The 16,623-nt window shown below is 30.8% G+C and overlaps 1 protein-coding gene across 1 annotated transcript in view; it reads left to right on the top strand.

Moving 5' to 3' along the window:
- The window catches only part of LOC106472720 (basic leucine zipper and W2 domain-containing protein 2-like), a 40,578-nt gene that overhangs the window by 19,305 nt on the left and 4,650 nt on the right, over positions 1-16,623 (top strand). Inside the window, exons 8-12 of the mRNA XM_013933376.2 lie at positions 2,850-2,936; positions 8,670-8,753; positions 9,235-9,300; positions 10,803-11,022; positions 15,675-15,797. Of these exons, the coding sequence (XP_013788830.1) occupies positions 2,850-2,936; positions 8,670-8,753; positions 9,235-9,300; positions 10,803-11,022; positions 15,675-15,797 (580 nt within the window). The remainder of the gene's footprint in view (positions 1-2,849; positions 2,937-8,669; positions 8,754-9,234; positions 9,301-10,802; positions 11,023-15,674; positions 15,798-16,623) is intronic.

Raw genomic sequence — 16,623 nt, forward strand, 5'->3', positions numbered from 1 at the left:
AAAAGGTTTAGATACCAATTATAGGTAGCAGGACCAGTGCTGAAGTGAAAGGAAATATCTTAAAAGATTTTTTTGAAAAAAACATTTCTTCTTAGAGGACGCTTATTTACAATTAAAAACGTATTTTAGGAATTTTTTTCATTAAATTTCTCTTTAAACTTCATTAAATAATACAATTTTGTACAAATAATTGAATGTTATGCTACTATTTACAAAAATAAAATCTGAAATCCAATAAAAGATAAGTTCTCTATCATTTTTTCAATACACAAATGATGTTGCCCTCACAATAAGACAAAATGGCCCCGGAGAGTTTCGGACTAAAATTATGTACCTCAAACAAAGCTTGTCAAAGTCATTCACTTAAAGAAAAAGTTCTACTTGTGACATTTTTCTATGTAGACTGAATATCTTTGTTAACCCAATCCCTATTCAAGTCTTTTAAAATGCCATTTTTAAGTTTATGGGGCATTATGGCTTTTTAAATTATCCCTTGAAATATGTGGTATTGACAGTACCCACCATTTTCCTCTAACAGTAATTGGGTAGGTTACGCAGAATAACAGGAGACTCAACAGAAAATTTATCGTGGACCAAATCTCAATTCTCTGACTTTTTATTCAGTTTACAAAGACATTCAAAACTAGTGTACTTATGGAGGATGGTGCCTTTACTGGAGAGAGAGCATGGCATCTGTATGTATGTATCCAAGACTAGGAAAACATAGCATACAGGAAACATTAGTGCTATTTTTATCAGGGCACATGCAATACCCATGTGACTGCTGTTCATACCCAAAGAAAATAAGGGAGGTTACATCTTCAAGGGGTCATCTGACCCACCAGTAGAAAAGACTTTTGTCTACTTTCACATAGTATATTCAACTGTATAGAAATCTTTCCCATGAGAAGGCACATATGACACACTAGGTGAATTTTCCAAGAGAATAGGTAACTAGGGTGAAAGGAGCTTAGTTAATTCCTTGACTGGCATGCTGTGTTAAACTACAGACAGCTACATGCATGAAAAGTTTGAAAAGTTTTGCATTAAACAAAGGGATAGAAAACACGTGGTGTACTTGCACACCCAAAGTCTGTTGTAGAAATTTGTTTGTTATAAAAAGTATCATCTGCTAGTGCCTACATCAAGTGCAACATCATGCAAAGCTAATGTTCATGAACTTAATTTCAACTGTTTGAAATACTATGCATAATTGGCTTCTTATGTGAGTAATAGCCAATTAGAAATGCTGTTTCATAGATTCTTCTTGCTCATCGTAAGCAACAGATGGTGGTCAGTTTTGCAACATAGCAGCTATACATTAATTTTTTTATTGTGGATTTTGTGATAAATATTGGCCATAGGACTTATTTGTACACAATGCAAATTGGTAACTCACTTTACTTGTATCAGGTAGTATTTTACTTGCAAAACATAATTGTTACATGGTAAATTTTGAATCCTGTAATCTGATGGTATTGCATATGAACATGCTCTTTTATTGCCTATGAGATATTTGGACATGAATGTGCTTGATGATATAGATTTTGTATATCTGAGTCTTGAGGCTCTTGCTAATTTTTTTTTTATACCAACTTATCTCTAAAATGGATTGGTTCATTAAATTTTTTTTTCCTTATGGTGTTTGGCTTCTATCAAAATTGTTGTGTAGCATTTTTTAGTTTTTAATAAACCTGGTGATATTAAGTGTTATCTACCAAATGAAGCCAAGCTTTAAGAAATAAAGTTGCTGCTCTTTGGATGTAGTCTTCAAGGAAGTATGGAGAGCTTACAGATGACAAAAATTGTGAGCCCATTTACAATGTACCATTGGTCAGGATGAAATATTTTAAATTTCAAGAGTAGTAGTAAGAATTCATGTAACATCTGTCTGACTCTAGGGACAATTGTATACGTTGATTTGAGGTGTCAGCTTACTCAACATTTAGTGTCTCATGATTTAGGCTAGTGAAATCAATATGTAAGGGATTTAGATGAATTCACAGTCTCAGTCATTCAGTTTTTAGAATGAAATCTTCTATATATGTTACTTTCTTTACTTTAGTAACAGTTATTTTTGAAATTTGTACTCGCTTAAACAAGAAATTAAGTTTTTTGATACATTGAATAGTCCGTTTCCTCTGAACATTATAGAACACCACATACTTATGACAAATCTTTTAAGATCCAACCAATAATGTAAGGGTTAAGCATGAAGTATGGATTGAGCATTTTTGTGTTAACTTGCTTGAATATTCTATAATGAGCTTTTAGGAGCAGTTTGTTTATTGTTATGATTTATGACTTAAATCAAGTTAAACAAGAATATTTACCTTTGTACTTCACTGTTTTCTTTGTTTATTCTACAGGTAGGTTAATTTTTTGATAGTTTAAGTAAGATGTAGTTTTCTTACTATTTAAGCCAAATTATAAGAAAACAGTGATTGGCATATCTGAAAATACCAAGAATTGTAATTAGAGGAGTATTATTTCATCAGATTGCTCTTTTTATGCTTGTCCTGAGGTTTTTTTGTTGTTTATTGAACCTCACTTAAATTCCAAGTATAACTTATAAATACAAGGCATTTTGTAGTCATGGCTTTCAGTACTGAAGAGCATTTTATGAATAATGTGCAGCCAATCTTATTGTTCGATCTCAAAACTTACTAATATATGCCTCTTTTACCAGTTAAATATATTTTCCATCATACACATTAAATATCAAACATTCACATCTGTTCTTCAATAAATTTCTAAACTATTTTTGATCTTAAACCACACCATTTTTTGAATATTTTAAGCATTTGGCACTAGATGTACGTGTTAATGTTTTACTCATTTGTAATTAGGACTTTTTCCCAACAAGTCGACGTACACCAGAGATCTTTTCTGAAACTTTTGATAACCATGGTTTAAGCTCTCTCCTCGAATATCTGGTTAGTATCTTTTCTTTCAAAGTTAAATTGAGGTAATGTATCATAAGTAATATTACTTTATGTAGTTTAAGAAATAGCTGTTTCATTTATAAATTGCTGTTAATCTATGCAAATTGCAGCAAAAACTAAAATTGTAAAGCAGTTTGTTTTTTTATAATGCAATACCTCATAACATAACGTGGTACTTTCCTTCACTGAAGCTCTTCTGCTACCTATGTTTTCACTACACATTCACAACCTTGCCATTGATGAATACAATTTTGAACTGATGATAAAATTGTATGTCATCTTTCCCACTTTAACTATTTGCTTTATTGCCAAAATTGTTTAAAATAATATCTGAAGGTTCTTTTATTTTTCCTTGGTATGTATTTCAATAATTGAGAAATAAAACATAGTTAAAGTGTTGCAATTTGTGTCATTAAGGCAACCTTACAAACCATTTGACATTCTAACATTTGCTTGAAGCTAAGTTTCATGAATGAGCATTCAAATACTTATAATTATACTGCCGCTTTTAGAAAGAAATGTCAAAATGTAAGATTCCGTCATCTCAATTCCCATCACTAGAACCAACTATTAGGTTATGATTCTTCTACCATTTCAAGCAATGCAACTTTTTTTTCAGCTGAAGTTCAAAATCACATTAGCAAAACAGATCTATCAAATCATCATGGTTTCAAAGTCTTCCTTGGTCATTTTCTGAGTGTTGCCAGTTCTTATGTTCATTATATGAAAAAGCTAAGAATAGTAATATTTTCACAAAAGGTATGTTCATTAACTTGTTTGTTAATTCTGAACTGTTTTAATTACTGTATTTGAAGCATTATTGACATCAAAAGTTGTATCTTGATAAAGCTACTTTCAGGGCTTTACATTAGCATTAGTCCAATACTAACTCTCCAACTAGTAAAAGGTGTACAGATACTTATGTTTCTACTCTACAGTTCACTATTTTATTGTCAATTACATTTAGGCTATCACACTATCTTGTTTGTTTTAACTCTTTCTATTCACTTAAAGGGCTTGGGCATGTTTTTATGTTGGAATGTAAGTGTTTAGAATAACGAAAAGAATTTATGATGTTTTCTGTGCATGATCTGCATGACTAGAAGAGCTGTTGAACTGGCCATATGGTTATGGTGATGTGTTGGCTTGGAATACTTAATTTTAAAATCTTTGCAAAAATTGCTACAAAGTTGTTTTTCTTCATATATGTAGTTTTAATTTTATTAAACATCACAAGTTTCCATTATGAGGGTCATAAAAAAGTATACAGATGTTGCTTTGCATATCATATTGTGTTTTATTTTACTCATCTTGTATACAAAACAAAGATAATGAAAAAAATAAAAATTGTTATATAAACATTTTAAAAAGTCAGCTTCGCAAAAGAAAAAAAAATGGTCAGGGCAAGCAAGTTAATGTATAAAGCCCTGACTTTAATGTTTGGTTTCTCGCTTGGAGATAGATCATGCGAAAATCCAAAGGATGACTTGGTTAAACACGTGCACACTGAAGATCACAAGAAATCAGAAGCTGTAGTAACTGTGAGAGCCTACATGGAAAAGCAATAACAAATACATACTCAAAAGCACAAGAAGTCATCATAATTATTATCACCAACATGTACTTGCTGACCAAGGAACAGATAGCACATAGAAATCTAGTCTTTGTGAATGATCTGAATAATTATTATCACCAACATGTACTTGCTGACCAAGGAACAGATAGCACATAGAAATCTAGTCTTTGTGAATGATCTGAATAATTATTATCACCAACATGTACTTGCTGACCAAGGAACAGATAGCACATAGAAATCTAGTCTTTGTGAATGATCTGTTAAAGTTCTGGGTAGGTATATGAACAGTTGGTTCTTTAAAACTAGAAAAAAATTGAAAATATTTGTTGATTTCTTGTGTGCAACAACTTTTAGTGCAAACTATTTTGTGTAATTTTGTAACTGTCACAGATACTGAATATTGTAATATATCATTCAATGTAATATGAATATACATGCTGAAAAATATTTAATATGAGAATAATCTTTTTTTTTTTTGTTCATTTGAAATTACAGGAATGTCTACATTTGGATATACTCCAATTGGATATGAGGAAAATGTATACACACAATGATTCCATAGATGATTTTCAGAGGGCAATATGCTGAGTGACTGAAGAAGATATTCTTTAGTTTCAAAATGTACTATATGACTACTGATGAGTTAACAGATACATCAGTGACAAAAATGGATAATGTACATCAGGTGTGTTGTAAATGGCAAAATTCAGTCACATTTTATTTTTTCAATGTGGAAGACTTAAATGAAGCCAGTGCTACAGGTATATGTAAAATTATCAGTGAAGTTATTCAGGTTAGAGGTTTAAAAGTAGCTAACTTAATAGTTTTGGATAAAGATGGTGCTACTGTAATGACAAGTCATAAATCTGGAGTTGCTACAAGGATGAAAAATTAACAGACATTTGTTAAGTCTCCACTGCTTAGCTTATAATCTGGCACTTGCTAATTCCCAGGCAGGAGACATAGTACAGTACTTTGTTAAATACCAGGATACTGTAGATGCCATTTTCAGATATTTCCACTACTCTGCAGAACATTTATCAAAGTTGAAGAAAATGTATGATATTTACAAGAGGCAGAGAAAGGTGTTTGATTCTTGTTGGCTGTAATTTAGTGGTGCTATAGAATCACTTGTAAAATATTGGGTTGTCTCATTGCTGTTCTGAAGGACGATGAATCAAATCATGAAGATTCTAAGACAACTGGTATGTTGAAAAACACCATGAATTTGAATTTCAAGTATTGACTCATTTTTTTGCAATATTCTCTTGGAATTTTGAAGAGATTGTGTTTATCAATTTAGAAAGAAAATATCAATTTTGTAAATGTTTACCTACTAGTCTAAGGTAATATTAATGCTTTTATAGCACTGAAAAATATGCCTACTCCATGCTTACAAAGTTGTTTTCCACAGGAATCAGCCACAGACAGTAGAAGTCTGTACACATTCATTGTGAACAATCATAATTTATCTGATGGTGATAAAAGGAGAACCATTTTTGACTAATCCAAGAGTTTATTGGTTGACAATTTGGTGCAGGAATTGAATGACAGGTTTCTTGATATGATTATTATGAAAGCCTTGAAAATACTTCATCCTAGTTTCCTGCCAGAAAAAAAGAAACAATAGATGCTCATCTATGGTTATGTTGAATTAGAAAAGCTCATCCAGCACTTTGGAGTCCAGAATGTTGCAGATGGATGAACCCATGAATTTTATATTTATCATTGTGAATAAAGATCAGAGTGGCTATATATGAAGTATGTCATGGTCTCATTCAGACACATGAATACCATAGGATTTACATATATTATCATTACAATATATGCATTGGACTATCCTATGATTTGTAAGTTAGGAGAACGATTATATCTCTGTTGCTTTCAGTAAGCACAATTAATTGTGAAAAGGGATATATCAAACCAAATTAAAAGAGTTTCAAGAAACAGACTTAAAGTTGCAAGTGTGCAGCAACTAATGTTTATCAAAGAGGAAAGAACCATCATTTGAAGAGTTTGACTAAGACTGAGCTTATGTCAACTGGTGCAATGGCAGAGAGAAGCACGTTTTTCAGTCTTCAGCTGAACAGTTACTGTGCAGGACAGTCATAACAGGCTCAAGGAAGCTGTTGTTCTAACCTGCAAGAATACAACCAAGAACTTTTAATGTAAAAACTAAGTGATCAGATGACTTCAAGAGAATAAAACTAATGGCTGTAAATTTTGTTTTATTTTTGTTCTTTACTTCATCAAATGTTACAAAACAAGAACTGTTTAAATTTTGAGTCCTGTAACATGAATGAAATTGTACATTTATAACTACTAGTCCTCAGCTAGAAAAAGGTTGGGAACCACTGGTATAGAGTATATGGATATCTGTGGGTTTGGGTATGTAATGCATAAACAATAGCTACTTAGACTAAAACATGATCAGTGTTTCCTCTAAGTCCAGAACTTCTTTAGCCAAATGACAGATGGATTAGCCATCTCACATGAATCCAAGGCCTCAAAGATTTATTCCAGTTTTTGTGTTCTATAAACAACCTATACAAAATAAAATACACAGATTGCTTTTTGCACTTTTAATTACTCATAATATTATGTTGTAAAATAATGTACTTCATTAGCTTTTTTAAAACTTTTTTTTTTCAACTGTCTTTCAGAACAGCTAAAATCTGCTTATGGACCAGTCTCAATATATTGATTAAGTCCTAAGTATTTTTTTATTTCTCCATCTACTCTTATCACTTCAAGATTAGGGGATGACTAACACAGATAGTTCTTGTGTAGCTTTGTATGAAACTCAACAAAAATAAGTCCTAACTAATACTTCTAGTTCATAAAGTTTGAAATAACTATCAGTATGTTCATAGTTGTATAGAAAAGCTCAAATATCCTGGAAAAGGGCTATGAATTTATCATTTGTTTAAAGATTATTTTAAGAGTAAAATCAAGTTATTCTCAAAACTAGCCCTGTTTTTATTGAAAATATTTAAAACTTTCTTTTGATACTGTTCTGAACCAATATCAACCTATTTTTTTATGTCTTATTGTTTTTACATAAAAACAAGATATTTCTTAGCGATGTAAAATAAGTTTCGTTAATGGGTAAGATGCAGATTTTAACCTGGCAAAAAGTGTGCACTCGTATGTTTGAACTTTACAGTTGTTTTATTTGAGCTTTAAAATATTTCTTTTTAAAGAAAATTAAAAAGCATCCATAACTTTTTGCTACTTGGATTTTCATAGCACATCATAAACACTTGCTCTAGATTATACTTTTCTTATAACACAGTTATAAGTTGTAGGAATATAAATTTGTAATATGCTACTATGTGCTAATTAGTATTTTATTATACATTGCTTTCAAACAAATGTTGTTAACCAAAGTATATAAAACACTACTTAAATCAATTTTTTTGGTTGTTAGCTTTGCCAACTTCTAGTGCACATAAATTGAAATGCAAAGTTTTTTGTACTGAAATCAAACATACCTATAATAATGAATGACAAAGTTATAATTTCCTTTTACTTTAAAATTCTTTGAATACCCTTTTGATCATGTTGTCTTATAAAGGAAGTGAATTGAGCCATCATTGGTATAGCCTATTAAGTGATTTGAGCACAGTAATGGTTTAGAATGGCAAAGGAAAAATTTTAATGAGCTATTACTTTTACTATGTGTAAACAGCTGTATCTACTTTTGTATATATCAAGAAAAAGTAGCATACAGATGAGGCATGTGCAGTGTTTGTTGATTTTGTACATAGTTTTCCAACTAAATATACTACTAGACAGCATATTTTTTTATTTTTACATTCTTATTGAATTTTATGAGTTCTAGATAACAAATCTGTAGATGCTGGATTATAATTTTACATGATCCAGGAATCCATCCTTAACTGAAACAAGATAAATGACTAAAACATTAAAAGGTTAAGGTTAGTATGTTTAGTGAGTTGAAGCATTACCATGATTTTGTGTATCATACGTAATTAGTTGAGAAAATGTGTGACATTATAAAACACAGCAGGAAATGCTTTGGTCAGTTATTAGCTAATAATCAGGCTAATAATGCCTGATTATACAGTATACTATCTTGTGATACAGGTGAGTAAATAACAAGTGTCCTATCTTCTTTTGAACAGAAAGCCCACCAAAGTACTTCTGTAAAGAAGGATTTGCAACAACAGGTTGCCCCTCTTCTGAGAAATGATGCTTCCACAAAGGAGGTTTGTATATATATAGTATATTCTGTATACTTGAAGGACTATTGTGTGTGTGTGTATCTAGCTATATGTATATACATTTTCAAATGGCATCCCAATATGAAACTCTTGTCATAATGTGTGTTGCCTAAGCTTAAGTTTGAATATATTGGCAACTAGCAGTGAATCAGATTACCCAAAATGAGTATACATGCATTTTGTGTTCTTTACTCTGTAGATATCAGCATACTTATGGCAGGAAAGTGACTGCAGAAAATAAACCATTCCTATGTTTTTATTCAGATTCTGATTTTTTTAGGCATGCCATTCCTGTTTTACATCAGCTAAAGTTGGCCTATGATAATATATATATATATGTCTATATTACTAATTCAGTTATTTACCACTTTGTTTGTTTTTCAGATACTTAAATATGTTTGATCGTAAAAGTTAGGAAAAACGTAAAATTTAAACCTTCAGTGTAATGCTAATTTCTTTTGTTCAGATTCTGTTCTTATTGAAAGACTACCAGAGTAAGCACAATCTGCCTGAAAATGAACTAGCAGTCTTGGTAAGTTTTAAAAGTTTTTCTATAACAAACCGTTTCTGGGTGTATTATATGGTTTTGGAGCTTTACCACATTGTTAGTCTTTTTTAGGTTGAAATTAGCTTTGCAATCCTCCCTGCTTGCTTTCCATTATCCATAGTGTACGAGGATGAAGGTTTTTCAGCACCCATTTCAACAGTCTGATCATACAAATTCCTTAGGCACTGCATCTGACAACTTGACTAGTATGTCTTTGTATGGAATAACATGAATATTTGTTTCATTCTTCAGCTGTTTAAAGAATGTGACAATTAAACAGTGGATATGACTTGATGTCTTATCTTGGTGATTCATCACCTGTTGAACTAGTTTACAGATGGAGGTCTATCTTAATTATGTTGAGCACTGTTGGTTGGGTCATGTGGAGACGACTTTTGCTACTGAACTTTGGGATTATGGATTCTCATCTGTTTTAAGATGCCACATTTTGCTTACCAATCCTAGGGTACAATCTGTTACTGGTTTCTTTCTGAATGGACCTTGTGCCCCAATTTGATCTATAATCTTTAGTTCTCCAATTCTTTGTCTTGGAAATTCTAAATACCCAATCTTAACAAATCTTTATGACCATAGTGTATGAATATTTTATGTTATATAAGACTATTACATTCTCTTTCCGAAAGGAATCAGTTTTGGGTGTCATCACACTGCCTAAAAACTGATGAAGAATACCGAAATGTAGTTCTGGTACTTTATATTAACTATTTTTGTCACATGACTTGATGATTTCTTATTCAAAATTTTTTAATGTAACATACTCAGTCTATATATTATAATAGTTTTTTGTGATGCTTGTATTAAGCTTTCTTACAAAAGTCAGATGATTTTCACATCATCCATTCTTTATTTATTTTAATTCATACTATGCCATTATTTTGGTTTATATTTACACCAACCAAACATTTGAATATGTTACTCATATTTCTGAGAAAAAATCAGTGGGCATTATAGAAAGTTATAGATGCTAGAAGCTCGACTATAAGATTTAAACGTCGTTCTTAGTACGGTAACAGAATTATATGTTAAGTATTTGGAGGGATTTATTAACAAAACTTTCTGGAAGAACATTTTTTTTTTGTCACTATCAAATACCTTACTGCTAGTTCACACCAAGGAGTAAGTGGACAGACAGTAGTATGCTACCAGTTAATTTCTCAGCCTATGAGTTTATAGTTGAAGATAGGTTTTAGGAAACACCATTTATCCCTTGATAAACGTGAAGAAAATGTTACCAGAATAACATAATTAAATTGGTTTATGTGAAGGTAGATTTAAGTTTTCATATATTTGAGTTAGTATCATTTTAGAAATGAATAATCTTGAAAGTAGTAGTATTGTAAGATAAATATCTAAATGATTCAGTTTTAAACATACATAGAAGAAACATAGGTAGTTTAAATCACATAAAAGTTTCCAGAAGTATCAAATAACTATTTAAAACTACCTGAATATGAATTGGTATGTAGGTTTGGAAGACACTAATGGCTGCAGTTGAGTGGAATAAGAAAGAAGAACTGGTTGCAGATCAAGCTTTAAGACATTTGAAGAAGTACAGTGCCCTGCTGGAAGCTTTCACTCAAAGTGGGAAGGCACAGCTGTCTTTGCTTGTCAAAATTCAAGAGTATTGCTATACCAATATGAACTTCATGAATGTTTTCAGAAAGATTGTTGTCCTTCTCTACAAAAGTATGTTTCAAATACCAAGATAAATATACTGTTTGTGCTATTTTGTTACTCTTAGGGTGTATATGTGAATAAAGAAAAATGTTTTGTTTGAAAATTCAGCTACCCTCGAACTTTTCTAATCTAAATTCTCTATGTGTATATTTTGTTTTATGAATGCATGAACACTAAAAGATGTGTGTGATGAGGTGTGGACTAGTGGTCAGTGTGCTGGGACTGTGTTGGATATACAAGACTGTTCAATTTAAGAGTTATTATTTAGTGATCTGGTATTTGATGATTATTTAGTTTTCATAACCAGAGTGTTAAAAGTTAATTATTTTAAAAGCAATAGTTATGACAAGTTTCGTTAAGTAACTGTATGAGTCATACATTCTGTCACATTGTTGTCGTCATCTTATTCGAAGCTTCTAAGTTTTTTATGTGTAATGTTGTTACCAGAGGGCTAGACATTCCTAGGTTTTTCTGTTGCATGTTATAAATATGTGCAGTAAATAGGTTAGTGAAAGTTAAGTTAGACTGTGTGATTGTTAGTATAGCTGTAATGGGCAATTTCTAAAATGAGTTTTACAGCTTGTATTGTAACAACAAAGATAAAGGAGAATAATTTGTCTTGCCAAAGGGTGTTTTAAAGTAATTGAACTGGCCTGTGTGCATTTTTGATGAAAAAGAGACAATTATTCAAAGCCCTGGATACAACTGTGATAACCAATAGTGTAACAAATTTTTGTACATATGTTTGACTTGTTTTGAATATATTATTTTAAAACAAGTGAATTGTGTGCTGTCCGTTTATTTAAATTTATTGCCAACAAGTCACAATTATCTACTGAATTCAGCCCATATAAAACCAGACAGACTATTAATCTAAGTGTACATGCTTTTTTGTCCTGTTGCTGAAAAAGTACACTTTAGGGTGTATGCACTATATGAATGACAGTCAGTCTCAGTCCTAATGTTTGGCCAGTGAAAAGTAGCCCAAGAGTTTGCAGTAGGTGCTGTTGACTGGTTGCCTATACTGTAGTTCATCAGTTCAAAATCAGGGATGGCTATATACGGGTAACCTTTGGGTAGCTTTTTGCAAAAATCCTAAAACAAACAAACTGTAAGATGTTGTATTCAGAGAAAAACCTCGTAGACAGATAGTGACAAAGCACTTTATGTCTAGGTGTTTAGTAAGATCTCATCCTTTCAATTTTATTGTTGTTGATATTTTCTAATGTATTTTGTCTTTATATTTGATTATAGTTTTAGTGTTTTATGTATGCAGAACATGTTTATATAATAATATAAAAGTTTGTTTCTACTTGAGGTTTTTTTTGGTTTTTTGAGGGGGTGATGTTAATACCCCATGAAGTGAAGTTATTTGTAAGTAGTAGTGTATATTACAACTAGTGGATTTGTTTCTCAATTGCTGTGTTAATATATGTATATATATATATATATATATATTATCCATGAGATAATACAAGATGTATTCAGGTTTATTTTGAGTTGTGCATTATTAGACCATTTAAAATGAAGGTAACCCTAACTTCCTTTGGAATAATTGTTGTAACCTACTAATTAGGCTTGTAGATTCCAAATTCATTTTGAAGTTAAAAGTTAACATCAGACCTCCATGTGAAATCTTTAAGACCTATAAAGACTGTTTTTCTTCACATCTTTTAATTTTGGTCAAACTGACAAAAAAAATAAACCTATATTTTTAACCAAAAACATTGCCAAAGAAATTTCGATCATAATATTACCATAATTATGCAATGAAATACAATCCTTTTGCAGCATTTCTAGATGTAGGAAATGATACAGGCTTCATTGTGAGAACTTGCATGGTAGAACATCACTTACAAAGTAAAGGATTTCTTCATGGAGACTGTATATTCTATAGAGATTAACATTTATTATTAGTCAAATATAAATTATTTTTATACATTTTTAACCCTATATTTTGGTTTGTGAAACCAATTTTTTCTATATATTCTTATGTAAAGGAACCTTTAAAAACCTTTATTTTTGTAGTGGCCCACTAGGAGGCCTGTAATATTTTAACATAGGTGCAAAATATTGCTATTTTAAACATATTAAGAATATTATTGTTTAACAAAGAAGAAATATTGCTGTTGTAGTTTTATTGAGTATGTGTAAGGTTTCTAGTTGGTGACATGTAAGTTAAAAGTAGTTTGATTAATCCCATGCAAATACAAGAGATACTCCTCACTAAATATAGAAATAATTAATGGGACAATTTCATCTTTTGTAGTCTCGTGGTTATAAATCAAACTACTGGTTCATCTGAAGTGTTTGGGTTATTTTACATGTAACTTTCTTTAATACCTTTCATATGTGGTATGCTTTTAATATTATGGATCTTTAAAAATCTTTCATTTTTATAGTGTCTAATATTTTTACATATTGTACTTTTTGAGGCAATTCTGATATTTTGTTGAAAATGTCATTATTTACATATAACTTAAGGGAAAGTTGTGATTTATTTTAAAATACTCAGGAAATGCAAGTCTTAGGAAAAGATGCACAAAACATAGAAATGAAATGCATACCTATATAAATTTTCTTATTTTTAAACCTATATAGACAAACATTGTGAAAGAAAAACACCTGAAGTTGAACTTGTAATGGACTTATACTTGTTCTTCAAGTATTCAAGTGTAGGATATGAATATCTTGTACAGGTTCAGTTTGATGTTGACATGGAGAACACACTTTTATGACGTATTTCATAAAGGTGGTTAACTTTTAGACCAGTTAGGAAAGCTATTCCGACATATTTCAGGAAGTTGGTTAAGAGATATGCAAAGCAAATGCCTTTTTGTGTAGCATACAGCAGGATACGAAAGTGTCAGATCAGAGGCGTACTTAAAAAATTTGGGCTTGGCCCATAGGCATGGGAATTTTCAGCATTTCAGTATGATATCGATTGTGGTTTTCTGTTCTGGTTTTTCAAGACACCAACTGGGAATTTGGAGCATGAGTCCCATGTGCCAGTGCTTAGTGACTGCTCTGCTTCAGATGAAAGTCACATTGGTGTATCTGCACTTCTTCAAAATATGTATTTTTATTGTTCCTCAATCACATAGGAACTTACTTTAAACTTGTGTAACATCTTGTATAATAATTTAATTGGGTTGATTTGAAAAGTTATGTTAGAATATATAAATGTAGATGTAGATAGCAGTAGTCATGATAGCAAACTGTTCAAAATATATCAATAATTGGCTGATTGATAAGCAGAGTTTGATTGGATAACCAATTATGAAAGAAATGAGTCAGATGTAGGATGTTGAACATTGAAGGATTACTTTAGGTATGAAGACCTTCTATCAGAACATTGTGTCACACCTGTTCAGTAGAATCCTGAAATCTAGTATCATGTGTTACCTGAATCCAGGTAATACATTAATGATCTGTCTTGTTCATAGAACACTTGCTAAAAATTATCCAAGATATCAGATGAAGAAATTGTAACCACTGGTGATGAGTGGAAATGTCTGTTTATGAGGTTCTTGATAAAGCATAGGATACATATAGAGTGGACCATTACTGGAGAAAAGTTTTCATGGTCATTTGAAAACATTCTTAATACTGAATGAAGTTGCCGAAACCTGTTTCATCATGTCTCTCTATCAATAGAAAAAATGTTGCAGAAGAAAGATAATTGTTGAGTGAGTGTATACCTTGTACCTAAGAGTTACTAGAGCCAGAGCTACTAGAGGAGCATATCCAAAGTATCAAGATAAAAATTAGAATCTGAAGAAATGAGTATGAAGGTTATAGAAGAATCTAAACATAAAAATTAAACTAGAGAAAATATGACTTTTGATGAAGAATTTTCTAAAAGCATATAAAAAAAAACTTTTAAAAGCCATACAGAAAAAGGGCTTCAAAGGGACTAGTATTTATTCATCGGTGAATGCTAGAAGTAACTCAAAAGTATCGTAGACTAGCTTGATGGGCTAGAATAAAACAGCATCTTGTACAATAGTACACTAATGAAGGCCATTTTATTTTATTTTTTAATTAGTCCGGCCATAATTTATCTTAGATGTTAATATATATTTAGTACATATTACGTAAAGAAAACGTATAGTTTATGTAATTTCTACTTTTTTTGTTTGGATTTTCGAAGTGAAAGTGGAGAGAAAAGTTTTTCTTTTCATTAAAAATATTTCAATAATTTTCGTAAAACTCCTATATATTCCTGTATTTTAAACTTTAAATTTCTATTTTTTGACAGTAAAAACTGCTGGGTATTCTGTAGTTAGTTATTTTCATTACCAGGGATATTTTATCTCTGAGCATGCTGTATGCTTAAAATGATCTGAGGTTAATAACTCTTTCTGGACTGACTTTGATCATTGAATGGGAAATTACATATGAATTGTTACATATCTAGTGATTAATACAGTTTCCAAGTATAGTAAATTTTTCTTTACATTCAAGAGTATTTCATACAATGTTTTTGATAGAACTGGATAACTTTGTAAATTACTTATTTGTTTTATTTACTCATCACAATTGTAAAAAATGATGTAGGATATCCATCAAACAGATAAAAATACTTTGATATTAAAGTGTGTTCTCATAGGAATTTCATAAACTTCGTTATACATTTGTAATTTTGTATGTTTGTGTAGCTGATGTACTGAGTGAAGACATAATTTTGAAATGGTACAAGGAAGCCCATTCTTCTAAGGGCAAAATGGTTTTCTTAGAACAAATGAAGAAATTTGTTGAATGGCTTCAGAATGCTGAAGAGGGTAAGTGTTGAATTATTTTTCAATAGCTTATGTGGTTGAAAACTATTTTATTTCATCTTGGCCAGTTACTTTTGTGAGTATCCGAAAGATTAATAAAAACAGGTTTCATAGTTCTTTTTTTTTTTTAGTAACAGTTAATGAATGCTTTACTGTAAGACCTGGTTCATCTCTAAGAACTTTATCATAGCTTGTGAAATTAATCAGATTTTATAGGCTAAGTTAGTGTTGATTCTGTCATTTCTTGAACAGAAAGTATAAGAAGAATTAGTAAATTATCTGTTTAGACTGAGTGCTGTAATTATATTCATAATAATTGTTGTTTTTGAGGAGAAATGGAGCTTCACAATATTTTTCTCTATCTGCTTCAAACTTATAATGAACTAAGAGTGTGAAACAAGGTATATTATTAATGTTTTTCTACATTTTCTTAGTGGAGTATGATGATCAAACCCTCTGACCAAGATTAATCATTGCAAAATTGTTATTTGATTTGTGTCTTAAAATTACTCCATGTAATTTTTTCAAACCTACCTGTAGCTAGTTCTAATGAACCTGAAAAACAAGGAAGCTAGGAATTGAAATAAAACAGGTCATTACAACCAGACCATTAGGGATCATAAGCATAATAAAACCTAACATGTCTTGATTAACAATTACCATTAGAAAAGTGGAATTTACCCTCCAAATGTTAAAAATATAATAAAATACTATAAAAAAGAATTTCCCTTTTTTTTCCCCTTCTCTCAGTTTATGTTCATATACATTTATGGATGCATTTGTTTATACAATTCTCTCTCTCTCTCTTTTTTTTTTTTTTTTTTTTTTT

The sequence above is a fragment of the Limulus polyphemus genome, unplaced genomic scaffold (assembly GCF_000517525.1).
Source record: "Limulus polyphemus unplaced genomic scaffold, Limulus_polyphemus-2.1.2 Scaffold5547, whole genome shotgun sequence".
Classification (NCBI taxonomy): Eukaryota; Metazoa; Arthropoda; class Merostomata; order Xiphosura; family Limulidae; genus Limulus; species Limulus polyphemus.